This window comes from Haliotis cracherodii, unplaced genomic scaffold, assembly GCF_022045235.1.
Source record: "Haliotis cracherodii isolate W230 unplaced genomic scaffold, xgHalCrac1.p SCAF_1, whole genome shotgun sequence".
Classification (NCBI taxonomy): domain Eukaryota; kingdom Metazoa; phylum Mollusca; class Gastropoda; order Lepetellida; family Haliotidae; genus Haliotis; species Haliotis cracherodii.
Window position 1 is genome coordinate 73571989 of NW_027266264.1, and position 14884 is coordinate 73586872.

The 14884-nt window shown below is 38.5% G+C and overlaps 1 protein-coding gene across 1 annotated transcript; it reads left to right on the plus strand.

Annotated features, from left to right (window-relative positions):
- The first annotated feature begins 580 nt into the window (after positions 1-580).
- LOC139471725 (FAS-associated factor 2-like) lies at positions 581-13693 on the plus strand. Its single transcript, XM_071254242.1, has 14 exons — positions 581-644; positions 1958-2026; positions 3030-3139; positions 3611-3726; positions 4456-4485; positions 4917-5017; positions 6128-6213; positions 7302-7393; positions 7576-7674; positions 8226-8304; positions 8955-9036; positions 9323-9412; positions 10239-10382; positions 11159-13693. The coding sequence occupies exons 1-14, from the start codon at positions 588-590 to the stop codon at positions 11336-11338; spliced, it is 1335 nt and encodes a 444-aa protein (XP_071110343.1). The 5' UTR covers positions 581-587; the 3' UTR covers positions 11339-13693.
- The last annotated feature ends 1191 nt before the right edge of the window (positions 13694-14884 follow it).

The window sequence follows — 14884 nt, forward strand, 5'->3', positions numbered from 1 at the left end:
CGTATATACATTTGTTTTCTCAGGCATCAAGAAAAAGACTTGTTATCCATCCGTGCACTGAATTCAAATAATGTATTACTTCTTACCTATATCTAAAATTAGTTTTAGGGTTTTAAAGTTTAGAGTAAGGAAAGTTTAATGACGTGACATCAGTGTCCTGTGGGGTGTCAATTGTAATACCTTTATAACATTATATAATATCATATCGAAAGAAACTTATTATTTTAGTGACACAAACCCATGTGTCTCCAATTAGTTACATAAGAAAATCCGATCTAAGCAAATGCAATATTAAACAAAAAAATACAAAAACAGATTATTGTTGATTTTTCTTCTAAATCAAAGAATCTCTGAAAGTCAATTTTTATACAAATATATTTATACAGTAGTCTCTGTCGTTCTAAGTCAAAAGGTTCGCATGAATATACATGTATATACATGTATTGCGTTGTTTCGGTGCTAGTGCAATCACCTTCGTCCAGCATTATTTGAAGCCAAAGACGCTGCAAGGAGTTGGCACCAGCTTATTACGCATCCTTGTGCGCGTTTGCGGAAACGGAAATAACAATCAACGCTGTCATTTCAACATGGCTGACGAAGAAGACTTATCATCGGAGCAGACGGAACAATTGCTGCATTTCCAGGTAACGTTAGCGACTTAATTTGCAGTTGGAATGTATTTTTATAGAGGCGGTTAAACATTAAAATCGGTCTTCTTGAAATATTTTCAATAGCATGTGTAGTGTCAATACGTGATGGGTAAGAGTCCGGTGATAACTGACTAGAAAATGGTTCGCATACAACTAAGATGGTATTGCACATGACGTAGAAATATAGTTCAAGTTGTGTCATGATTGCAAAACGTATTTTTATAAATGGTTAACGTGCATTTTATGTTTTCGACTGATACGTTACTGCGAATATGCCAGTACAACATCATTTTGAAATATAATGATAATCAATTCCATAATGCCAATATGTTTACAGATCAACTTAACTTCACTGACATCGTGAACACGGTGAATGTGATACATTTAGAAATGATTTTGGCTTTGTGTGATTTAACTTGAGTATGAACTTACATAGAGTGAGGTCATCTGTTTTAACTTTAGAGATTGCTATAATTTTATATCCCTATTTTGTGGGATGTACATGATGTATACACATTTCTTTTTTTTTTACGTTTGATTTAATGTTTATACAATGACAGCCATACAACAATGATTAGAGATAGATGACATGAGCACATGTATGCTCAAAAACTTCTTTTGTATATCAGTTAAACAAATATTTTAAATAATATTGCCATTATATGAGAATTGTCTGTTAAGAACTACAGTACACTACGGTTATAACTCACTCATTTTGGTCGTTTTAACTGTAGTTTGTTGTACGCATATATACAACATCTATACAGCAAATATCTGGGACCAAAAATTAAGTTTGTAATATCCGTCAGTTCGTTATCATGTTATAAGCATGTTTGTTATAAACATTTTACTGTACCTCTAAGTGTGTCACAGTGACAGTGTGCTAATATACATTTTCTTGAAGTACAGGATTTCTATCAGCATGTTTAGTATCAACATCACATGATCAATGTGATGGGGGTGATTTCCAAAATTGGCAATGGACCTGTGGTGATTAGGTGTTAGTCATCATCATGATCATTGATAAATTGTCTGATCATTCGGAGGTGATTAAGAAGATGTGTCAAATAGATACTGAAGTAAATTCATAGACTATTGTAGAAGTTTTACCCCTGTCACTGTCTAGGTCTAGTACCACCTTAACATACTAAATAGTGTTTTTTTCATTTTCTTTACTAGGATGAATTGTAGTGAGGATATTCGATCAAAGGCATGCAGTCAAACATTGTGTAAAATGCAGATATATATCATGTATGAGCAACCCTATGATAAAAAACATGTTAGATTGAAACCTTGTTTTGTTCCAGGACCTCACTGGGATTGATGACATGGGAAGATGTCGACAGATCCTAGAAAGACACAGATGGGATATAGAGGTGGATAACTGTTTGTTTATGATAACCATATCATTCCTGTGTATATTGTGATAAGTGTTGGACCTATTGAAGCTTGTATTTCTGAAAGAATAAAATTGTTTAGTACATTAATGTTATTTCCATGTCAAGCTGAACTGTTGTGATTAAATAATTTGCCCAAACTGCTTTCACCCTTGGGTCAGAGGTAATTTGCTCAAGCTGCAAAAGTTTGTGAATCTTTACCATCTAACCATGCTAAATTGTGTCAGAAATGATGACCCATGCAGATCCGGGGTAGAATAGGTCTTCAGCAACCCATGCTTCCCGTTAAAGGTGACTACCGAGTATGCTCGTCGTAAGAGGCGACCAATGGGTTGATGCATGTCATCATATCCTAATTGCATGGATCGAGGGTCCATACTTGATTATTTACAGACAGCTGGAATATTGCTGAGTGCAGCGTTAAACAACAAACAAACAAAAGATATGATCATTCTTTTGGGAATTCTGGGTAAGAATTGGGACCTGCTGTCTGTGCTTATTAATAGAGGCCAATTAATCGATCAGATATCAGACTCAGTTACTTGGTTGATTGTTTGTCATTGTATCCCGGCAGCACTGGTTTGCTTCACCCAGAGGGGGGCACGGATGGCCCAGTCGTCTAAGGCGCCACGTGCAGAGTTGCATCCCTTAGGTACACCAGAAACCTATGATTGTGGGTTCGAATCCCGGTTCGCCCCGATTATGTTTCTAGGTTTGTCAGCACCATACCCATGCTCGTGGGTTTCACCGAAGTGGTAAACATCTGAGACCTGCACCACTTCGGGCTTTCCTTCCACATTAAGCTGACACGCCGTGATATGACTGTAATACTGTTAAAAGCGGCATTAAACCCAACTCACTCACTGCTTCGCCCAGCCATTATTCTTTATAGGATTCCGTGTGTGATCAGTGTTACTGTTAAACCATGTAAATAGCAAACAGTCAATGAAATGGTTTGCTAGAATGTTGGTGTTTCCCTCAGGCTGCTGTCCAGGACACATTCAATGAAAGAGAGGGGGCCCCAGCTGTGTTCAACCAGCCACAAGCAGAACCCAGGCAGCCCGCTATGAACCTCTCACCCTCAGATCAGAGGTAACACTTCGCAAATAGTGTACCTACATGCACTGTCTCTTAACATGCTTGAGCATTTTATTGTTAAGAAAATGAAGAATCCTGAAGTTTTATCCCAACTTCTAATATGTCTAATTGTGCATAATATACCTGTTGATACCTGTATTTCTTGTGTGACAAGAAACATGCTTTCATTAGAACACTGTGCGGATGTCAGGTTAGAATATTACCCCAACAACCTACGCTAAGTTGTAGTAAGAGTTAATGAAAAGGGTTACGGGCTTGGTGACCTGGTCGATAGCATGTCATGATACCCTGATGGCTTGGATCATTGCTCACAATATTGATCACTGGATTGACCGCAAATGATTTGTTTTGTTCCCAGTGGTTATCTTTTGGTTAAACTACAAAAATCCTTATTGTTGTGTTAACATGGTTAAATGTTGTTACCATGGTAACTTACTTGAATACTGACTCTGTGTTTGACTTTAGGGTGTTCACTGTGGAACGACGCAGACCCCAAGGCATCTTCCAGTGGGGATATTTTGTCATCCTCTTCCCCTTCAGATTTGTCTACTCAACCGTATATGATCTCATGAAGTTTGTGTGTAAGTTGAACCACATTTACAACACAATGTGTAGACACCCAGTTTACTTGCTAATCTGCTTAATCATATATAGATGTGTTTATGGAATTAAATAATTGAACTGTCATGCATATTGCATTAGTAGTCCTGTTGCTCAGTCGGGTTTTCAGAAGAAGTGGGGGCAATGTGAAGATAAATGTGTCACGGATTGCGGTAGTCAGGCTTCCCATGCAGCTTTAAATAATCATTGAATCAGCATGATAAGATTATGCCTTGTAAGTGGTTAATGTGCCTCGAGAATCCCCATCTGGTGCTAATTTCTTTCAAAATATACGTCTTTATTTATGTTCATAGCTTACAGATAGATGGTGGAATTCTTATAAAACTTTAAAGAAAACAATTTGTAGTCATTGTTATGGTCAGTAATCAAAGAGTTATTCCCCTTCCCTGCGTCATCGGCAAATAGGTCCAAATCCAGGACAATATGAACAGAAAGGCCTGAAACAAACCATGCTTCCATATGCATATGCCAAATGGTGTTTGTAAGGCAATGTGTTACATGGTTTTGCCCAGTTGGCATGGGAACCTTCAATAAACCATGAAAAGGCCTTGAATTTTGTGGCATATACGCTGCATGAAACCAGTGTAGTATTTTATCATCTAGATATATCTATATATGGCATTTCAAATGCTTTTGATTCTTTTGTGATTTTTTTTTAATATTCATATTTCTGTTTCATCTTTCCATAGATCGCTTGATCAAACCAGACCCTCGGAGAAGTAAGTATCCTTCAATTTCTGTTGACTGTCGCTAAACATAAGATAACTGTGAAATAATTGTAATCCCAGCCAACTGGGCAATGTTGGAGTTGTCTCCACTTTCATCTTGACGTAAGACTGTAGGGATTATTGTCTGTCCTAGTGGGTATCTAATCCAGGTCCCCTGTGATGGTCCCAGTTAGAATTGGTCTTCAGCAACCCATGTTTGTCGTAAGAGGTGACTGATGGGATTGTTGACTTGGTGGGATGCATGTCATTGTATCCCAGTTGTGTATATTAATGCTCCTGATGTCAATCACTGGATTGTCTTGTGCACGCTGGATTACTTAAAGATCACCGTCATACAGCTAGAATATTGCTGATTGAAGAATATACAAGAAACAAATCTGATGCAGGTTTTACTGTGTTAAACAAGCTAGTGTTGTTTTCAGATGTAACAGACCCACTTGGAGACGTTGAAAGATTCATACAGTCATATAGGGAAAAGTTTGGGAACAATCATCCTGTGTTTTACCGGGGCTCGTATAGTCAGGTGAGATATCTTGTAATGGGAATATTGACATTTCTAAAGGCTGACAATGTCTAAAGATTTCAGTGAAGTGCATTGATAGGAAGCTTGTGTTTGACATGTCACAGATGTTTTCAGCTTTAATAATACTACCAGTATGCAGTCCTTTTCATTCACATTAGTTTCCAATTTGTTTGTTATCCCCCGCCACAAAGTTGAAGGGGGATATAGGAATGGGTGCTGTCCTTCTGTCCCTCCGTCCGTCATCTTTCATTTCCCGGACAGAACTCCAAAACCATGAGAGATATCTTAACCAAACTTTTCACATAGATGAGTCTTGTGGTGAACTGGTGCCTTTTGATAGTTTGGGATTTTAAAAAAAATGATTTTTCGAATTTCCATGGCAACGACTTTGACTTGGACTGAAAATGGCTGTAGTGCTCGTTTCCGGAGGTAGAAAACTGTACAAGATTTCCTGCCTTGCACACAACCGGATATGTCATATTTACAGGGGATATGAGTGTTTCATGCTTGTTAGATAGTGTTATTGATGCAGTGAAGCAATCCCACCTCAGGTCACCTAGGAGGAACTACTAAGGTTTCTATTGCCAGATGTAACCAATAAGTTTGAGTTTACTGATATGTAGATGTTTCTGTATAATTATTTTGCACTTTGTAATACATTCACCTGTTCACTGAGTGAAAATGCATTTTAAACTTTGACTATTTAGGATGGACATTATATCATATGTGACCAAGAAATTACTACCCACCTATGCATCCTTATTGTAAATACCATATATGATATTTTCTATATGGATACTCACTCGGCTAATCATGCTAATAATCTCTATGTATTGAATGTAAAACATGAACATAATAGACAGGGTGCCATCTTCATAATTAAAGTAAAAGATTCCTAATCTATCAACAGCAGTATTTGTAGCTGGTCCAACACTAAACATGCTAAAATGATGCCCAAGCAATTTCACAAAGTTCACTGACACAATTGATACATATTTCTGACTGGTTGAGCTGTTAATGAACTTGTTAATGTACCATACAAAGTGCTTCACTGTTCTCATCTGATAATTGTATTACAACATTAACATGGGATTTTATTGTTTGTAACAGGCACTGAATGATGCAAAACGTGAGCTCAAGTTTCTGCTGGTTTATCTCCATGGTGAAGACCATCAGGACACAGATGAGTTCTGCAGGTCAGCTCCTCCACCCCTCAATTCTCACAATGCCCAGTCTGGATTCAGGGACAGATTAGGTCCCCAGTACCGTATTCATGTTACAAGAGCTAAAATATGAGCCCAATTCAGGGCCAACTTCCATAGGGTGATCTTAGCACTAAGACCGTTTTAACAAAAACTTACAATAGTCATAGCAGAAGGATGGTTTTGTGCAAATCGGGCCCAGTGGTTAGCTATACCCAGAAGGCATAGATTATTGCTCATGCTGTCAACCTCTGGTTTCCTGTTCTAGAAGTGGAATATAACTGCTGTGTCAATCACATTCACTCACTCATTGCTCTTCTGATCCTTTTATTTCATGGCAGAATGTCTGTACATAATGGAGTTTCCTCTGTTTGTCACTACCTGTTGGGAGAACAATATCATACAACTAATTTTGTGTTAGTTTTAAACTTCCACAGAACTATCATCATGATCATATCATACATAACCTAAATAATCTTCTACAACCCATACAACATAGGCCTGTTGGCTACACATGCAACTAAAGTCTATCAAGGTGGAATACCGAATCAGTATACACCACTTGCATCTCGATATTAGCTTGGAGGTGGTCTTTCTCACACTATTTCTTGATTCTGATAGATTTGAACAGGTTTGGGTGGGAATGTTCATCTTGGCGTGCCAGCTTTCCACGCCAGCTTTCCACATGGTTCGTTGTTCTGAGTTGCATTCACTCACTAGACTACTGTGAACACTTTTGACCTGCCCCCTGTGCTTGTATTAACACAGTAACAGTTAATTCCCTGCTGTGTTGGGGCAATATGGGGATAAACCTACATAACACTTGAAAAGACTTGAAGCGGGAATGTATTGTAGATAAGATTAGTGACCTTTGTTGAATACCATATCTTTACTTTGGATTGGTGTATTTGTGTTTCAAATAAATCAGTTGATAGTGTGGATGAATGCTTATGCTGGTAGTGTTTTGTCTGCTTTGTGGTTTGAACTCATTTTTTGTAGGCATGTTTTTCGATATGAAAATAATATTGAAAACAGTGCCACACTGTCATTTATGCACCTGTGCTTTTATGTTGTATTTGCAGAGTGACATTAGCAGCAACGGAGGTTACAGATTTTGTGAATGGCCGTCTTCTGTTCTGGGCTTGTAGCACTAACAGTCCTGAGGGATATAGAGGTAAAAAGATTATCACGTTGATCTAATGACAATGATAGCCGTTATCAAGTAACTTGAGCATGCATTTTCCATTATTGATAAAATGTCTTGAGCGTGTTATCATGGTTATGTCACAGGAGGCTTTGGCAAAAGTGGTATTCTACTATTGTAATATGTTGTAATCTGCTGTAAATCTGCTTCAGTTTCTCAAGCCCTGAAGGAGAATACCTACCCCTTCTTGTGTCTGATAGTCCTCCGAGACAACAGAATGACGGTGGTAGCTCGCATTGAAGGTCCACTGGGTGAGTTGCACTCATCTGTCTCCTTGCTGCCAGTGCTGAAATATAAGATTTGTAACGTCCTTGTCGTTCTCACTAAAGATTCTTAAAAACCAGATTGTTGAAATGGAGCATTGTGTGGACATGGGCATGCTGGTATAGCCATGTTATGGTGCATGTCAAGGGTGACACAACTTGCTGTACAGAGTTGCCTCCCTTAAAACATGTCCAAATGTGTTCATTGTGGACTTGAGTTGATTATGAAGCTTAATCTGTGAGGACCATAACATGTGCTTGTTCCTTTCACGAAGATAGCAGACATTCTCTCTTTCCTCCTACATGAAGTTGACACATTGAGATATGACTGATTACTCTTCAAAGCGGCATCAGATCCAGCTCACTCATTGTGTAGGAGCTGATATAATGTTACATGTACGATTGAGACTCTGGCTACATGTTGTATTTTACCATGCTTCCATCTGCCTGATATCTCAAGGCACCAGACTTGCTGTAAGATCACCAGTGATGGCTTGAAAAGGTACAATATGTAGGGTTTTGTAATGTGTATGTTTCAGAGTCAAGGGAGATGGTGAATCGTCTTGAGCGTGTGATGGAGGATAATGAGGCCTCGCTTGTGGCTGCAAGAGCAGACAGGTGATTGGGCTTCATCTAATTTGATCAGTCAGCATCTCTGTATGTTTTATATATATAAAAATATAACACCCTTTCTAGGACCTGGAATTGAATATGTCCATTACATTCTAGTTTTGTAAGAGACCGCCTCCATGGTCTAGTGGTAGAGTGTCTGTCTGAAAGGTCTGGGGTTCGATCCAAAAGATCATACCAAAAGACGTTAAAATATGGTACTTGTTGTTACCCTGTCTGGCACTCAGCTTTAAGGGGCTACAACAAGAACTGGTTGGCTTGGAATGAGAATACTGTGTCTGAGTGGGGTATTCATGTTAAACTACGGCATGATATCTCAGTGAGCTAGCACTATAAATCAGCATCAGTCTGGACTAGTCCAAGCAGCCACACACGTGCATGCACGTCGCTATAAGTGCAATAATCTTGGATGCGACGTTAAACCCAATTTCACCTCTCCTCACCAGTGGTTTTAAGAGGAGACTAGATGGAGGTAAGGACATGTTTTGAATATTGCCGGTACTAGCAAACAGTTCAGGTGCCCTTTCTTTAGGCATACTTCACTTCCATGAGGCTTAGTAAAGACCTAATTAGTACACTGACTGCAAATCTGACAGGAGCTGTAGAATTTTTGTTTTAATTAGATATGATATTTACAGAGAGGCTTTGAACTTCAACCAGACATTACGACAGGAGCAGGATGTGGCCTATCAAGTTTCTCTCCGAGCAGATCAGGAAAAGGTTTGTCCCAGCTGATACTAAATGTGTTTTTAAACAAAGGTTTTGAATAGCATTATGAGCAAAAGGTTCTTGAGCTCCAGAGATGTTTTTGCATCAACAAAATGTCCTTAAAACAATTTATGATAGTCATGGTAGTGATAGCAATAGTGAGACAATGTAAATACATGGAGGATTTTGTTAAACAATTTGAAGATTCACCCATAATTAGAACAGTAAAATAAGGTAGTCCATGTCACTGCCTGTACTTCACCTCAATCCCTGACATTGTCATGACTTGTTTCTTCAGGAGAGGAAGAAGAGAGAAGAGCAAGAAAAAAGAGAGGCAGAAGAACAGAAAATCAAAGACCAAGAACAGGAACAATTAAGGCTATTAGAAGTCAGTTATCTGTCTTTGGTGATTTCATTTTATGTCTGTGTTGGACCTGCATCACTTCAGGCTTTCCTCCCACATTAAGCAGATACCCCATGATATAACTGGAATACTGTTAGAGTTGCATTAAACTCCCTCAACTCTTATACCTTGGCTGGAATTTAGTGGCTCAAGTGTAGCGCGACCAGTGGTGTCATGAGTTATGTCCCTTCTATGTCCCTCTCTTGACCAATCAGATTCAACATTTCATATCACTTTCATTTGCTTCAAACAAAATGACAGCGCCCAATCAAGACGATGTGGTTGATAATCAAGATCTTTAAAGTGATAAAACAGGCCTTATCTCGCGAAGTGCATCAAATCACTTGAGCACTTTAAAATTATGAAAAGATTTGGAAAATATTTGTTTACGCCCAGTTGACATTAATCCTGCAATCGACCCAAATCTGCACAGCAGTTGCCATGTTTTCGAACCGGATGTAGCTTTTGATTGGGCATTGCATAGAGTTGTTAGTCCCGCCGAACTATAACTCCATAATTCCAGCATATAATTTGGCAAGGGTGGAAACTGGACTTTTTTTTCTTTGCCTCAAGATCGAGATGGAATCCTGGATTGACTCCCTAGATTTGCCCCTGTAATGTGTTTGGTCATTTTGTTCTTTATGAAACATTATTTAATTAAAACCTTTTTATATTCTTTCTCGTAGAAAAGCTTGTGAAATAACAACAGTTGAGTGTTCTCAATTTTCATGTTCAATGTGAAAGAAAATGTTCAAACTGACTTAAAAAGGAAATGAAACATTTTTTTTGTATAGTTTGAACTCTTTGTCAGGAAAAAGAGCGCCAAAAGGAGGAACTTCGGCAGGGGATGCCAGCAGAGCCGTCACTTGATGACAGTGAAGCAATTCGCATCATCCTGAGGGTACCCAGTGGTGTACGACTGGAGAGACGCTTCCTCAAGACACACTCCATGAAGGTAAAGTAGGCCTCTCCATACTTAAACAGTGCTTCGAGATGTAGCAGAACGTTACCTCATGAAGGTATACACATCACTGTACAGAAGGTATCAACATGTTTGTATATGTTTCCAAATAAACAGACCTCACTGTTACTTCTAATTTATTTTAAAGGCGAAAAAGTATTAGCAATAGTTTTGAAATTAAGGGGAAGTCATTGGTAACAAAGTAGAGACAATTTATGGATAACAAGGCCTTACCAACGGTATAAGGATCTGTACCAAAACGTCACCTTTACAGAAAATAAAGAAGTTGTCCATTAATTATACCCCCGACAAAATGTCAGGTATATAGTTATGCCAAAGTTTCGTTCCGTCCGTCCGTCCGAAAACTTTGTCCGCGCAATTTCTCTTAAACTATTCAGTGGATTCATCTCAAACTTAGTACATATAATCTGTGTCATATGGAGGGGTGCAGTCAAAAGAAAAAAAATGTGTGAAACTTTGATAGACATTGGTTCTTACAGTTTGCTTTTATGATGTGAAATCATGTGTTTACCAGTATGAGGAAAAAGTAAAGATTATAAACTTGAATGCCTCCTAAAATGTGGAAGCAAAAGTCTCATTGTGAAGGTATCATGATTTGGAGGTAGTATATATGACTTATCCAAAGTAGATTCTACTGCAGATGCATTGATCAGCGATGCAGATGTGCCTTTGCAGTTGATGCTAGATGACCTTTGCTTTTTTTTATCCATGTCTTTTAATAATTTGATCTTATATTTGTTCAATTTCAGTTTCTCTACTACTTTGTGTTTTGCAATGAACAATGTCCAGATGACTTTCAAATTGTGACAAACTTTCCTCGAAGGACATTACCCTGCCAACCCACCGAGGAAACCCCCGAGCCAAAGACATTCGCGGAATTTGGACTTGGCAAGTCTGAAATGTTGTTTGTCCATGATAACGAGGCTTGATGCTCAACATGTGTAGGAACTGGTATCTACTTGAGTACATCACAGGGGAGGGGAACTTGGAACGATGTACAGATGGCCTGATGAGGAGGCTGCCAGGAGGACATGGAGCAAGACTGTAAAAGTTGTGGCATGAGAAATCACTTTCAGAGAAGAAACATCTAGATTGCTGATCATGTATGTCTTACACATCTGTGAGAGGTCATATGAAGCTTAGGACTCTTAAGGTTTGGGTCAAGGTACTGGCTGTTGCTTCTCGACACATTTCATGATGGACTCATGTTGTACAAGAGTGGCTGAGGGTTAGGAACGCTATGTAATAAATGTGGAATTACAACTTGTGAGCAGTGTGATAAAAGGTTGAAACAGATTTTTATAACATAATATATATGAACTAATATAAAAAGACTGACTAGACTTTGTAATGACTGGGACTTTCCACTTCTTGGGCACAGATTTCTGAACATGATGGGCTTTATACAGAAGCATGATCAAGCTTACTGCTCTAGTTTCCTAACATGACCGCCATCTGTTAGAAATCTGAGTATTGTTGTTCTTGATCAAGTCTTCAGATTGTGTTCTATGAATGTGATAATGGAGTGATAACCACATCTTGGTTACCATTGTTACGATGAATGTTTCCCAGGCATCAGCTGCATGTTGCCGTGGTTATTACTGGTAACCATGGTTGGTAGCAGCTTATTATTGACATAGAGTAAAATATTTAATAGCTGTTGTTTCCAGGAGTAGGCATATATTTACTGAAGGTAGAAAACGATTTTGTATCAGTGTTTTAGAATGTAGAATTGTACCAATATCTGGATTTTTGATATGGTGGACCAGATTTTGTTTTTCACAACAAATGGGCATTTTTAATATCAAACCCATGTTCAGTGTTAGCACTTGTAGAATCATGAAATCAGATCCTTGTTCTTTTTATATTTGCAGTAGTCTGAAAATTCTGAACTCTTATGGTCATATGACAGCCATTGGCGAAGGATATGAATTACATAACTCTGTGAGGGTCATATACATGATGAAAGGGATGTTTTAAAGATTTACTGGCCCAGATATCTTGATAACAAACTAAGTCAGTTATGGTCAATTCCACATGTACTACAGTATTCCATTCAACTTGAACGTGTCCTCACCATAATATGCTTATGGTAGACTGTGTGGGGAAGGATTCCAAATCAACCTGGAAGACTCTCTGGACAGTGCATGTTTTTTTGAAACATGCATAATTGTGCATGCATGTTCATACACACTCCGTTACAGTTGACATTGTTACTGCATTTGTATTACAGCAAGACCAATATGACCATTATCTCAGTATATAATCATGGTGGTATGACTTAAGCCTGCAAAATAGAACTCTGGAACATGTGGAAGCACAGTGAAGTGATTTCTTTTTTATTGACAATTGCTGCAAACATTAAGGCTATATCCATGCAGCAATCAAGATTTAATCCTGTTTGATACCAGTGGCATTTTTAGCTATTGTGGAAACAAAGACATTGCAAATGTGCAATACTTTAATGTTATTCATCTTGAAACATCTCTGTGAGGACTGAATGAATGGACATTATTTATATTGTTAATGTATATTCCTAGTAAATCTTTCTCTCAATAACATACTCGGTCAATCATGTTCGAAACCATTTTGACAAAAGAAGCCACTTTGCCTGGAAGTTTATTTGAAGTTTCTAAACATTTTCATTATTTGCATGTTTACCCCATGAAGGGATAGCTGCCAGTTTCAGTAACTTGAGTAATGAAAGTATGTACATTCATACATACAAGAATATGCATGTATTATATGAATTGTATGTGATCTGAATTATTCATACATGCTACAGCTCTCATTTTTTCACGTTCATTGGGACTTAGTGGAAAGGTATGGTGATTTGTGTCAAATCTGTATGTGTTTGTCATGCATTGCAACAATCAAAATTAGTTTGGCTGCTAAATGGGCTCATGCAGAGTTTGTAAGTTGTAGTGACTCCAAAAAACAGGTCGAACAAACTCTATCTGACCAATGGAAGGTGTCCCGATTCTATCAAATTTCGTTTGTATTTAAGTTGTGAAAATAACATCGTTTTTTTATATAATGTTATACGAAAATGATCACATTTCACCTAGTCCTTATGAAGATTATGTTTGGTTTATTTATTGCGAAGGAGTTTTATCACACGTTTTCTAAATGCAATTCAGTTCTAGTTTTCTGCATATAATTAAATCATGTCATCATTTTCCTCAGTTTATGTTCAAGGGAAAGCTGCATTTGTTATCCATGCTTCAGGGAATGAGACCTTCTCATCATTGAGGCTTTGTCAATAACTTGTAAATTTTGTAATAAATTTTAAAAAGAAGAATATATGTGTTATTTACTGAATTGTAGCATATCGGTATGGGTGTCTGACTCTCAGTTCTGTGTAGGTATGTCAAAGGAAATGTCAAACAGAGAAACTACATTGAAATTAACCCATTGTTTTCAAGAATTAAGGGGACAGGGTGGTCCAGCTGTCTGGGCCACCCCGGAAACCTATGAGTGTGGGTTTGAATCAATGTGCCCCGATTATGTTTCTATGTTTGACAGCACCATACCGTCGCGGGTTTCACCAAAGTGGTAAACGTCTGAGGCCTGCATCTTTTCAGGTTACCCTCCCACTCCCCTCCAGACTCCATTATTTCCAGAGCTCTGTCATATAGCTGAAATATTGCTGAGTGCGGCCTTAAACAACAAACAAACAAAACACTATTTTCGCAGGAAAAGAAATCTGTAATGAAGTTATTGGCTTTATTGTATCAAACAAAAGAGATGCCAGGTATTTAGTTACCAAAAGAAACATTACACTTATCCTTGTCGTGAATGGGAGAGGCGATTTATTGAAGCGTGAAAGTATCTATTTAATTGTGTCTATTTGATATAAGGTATACATGGTCTGGGTACAATAAACATCTGAACATCAGTACAGGTATGAACGAAGTGGGGGCAGGGGTGGCCCTATCGTCTAAGACGCCGCGATTCGCTGTACAGAGTTGCGTCCCTTGGGCGCGCCAGAAACCTATGTTTGTGGATTCGAATCCCGGTTCGCCCCGATTATGTTTCTAGGTTTGGCAGCACCATACCCGTCCTCGTAGGTTTCACCGAAGTGGTAAACGTCTGAGACCTGCTTCACTTCGGTATTTCCTCCCACATTAAGCTGACACGCCGCGATGTAACTGTAATACTGTTAAAAGCCGCGTTGAACCCAACTCACTCACTCACTAGTAACTAAGTGAAAGGCATTATAACACCTTTGACATTTATCTAAAACAATATTTAGATTCCTTCGTGAGTCATCATTGTAAAATGTATGACCTATGTGATAGACAAGGCCTTGGCTTTAAGTATGGACAGTGCAGAAGAATGTACACCTGAATGATCACAGGGTGTTGATGAAAGTGGAAACGAGGTTGTTCTTCCTCGTCTTGATACACCGCTGATTCTTGTCGTTACAAGAGCACGTCCTGTTCGCTTCTGGTATTGTCTGCAAAATCAAAGAC

What these genes read in the sequence shown, in the direction of transcription:
- LOC139471725 (XM_071254242.1), top strand. Translation starts at nt 588, where the DNA reads ATGGCTGACGAAGAAGACTTATCATCGGAGCAGACGGAACAATTGCTG. An exon ending in GTGGCTGCAAGAGCAGACAG is followed by an intron (nt 8,305 to 8,954) that starts GTGATTGGGCTT and finishes TGATATTTACAG; the next exon opens with AGAGGCTTTGAACTTCAACC. An exon ending in TCAAGACACACTCCATGAAG is followed by an intron (nt 10,383 to 11,158) that starts GTAAAGTAGGCC and finishes GTTCAATTTCAG; the next exon opens with TTTCTCTACTACTTTGTGTT.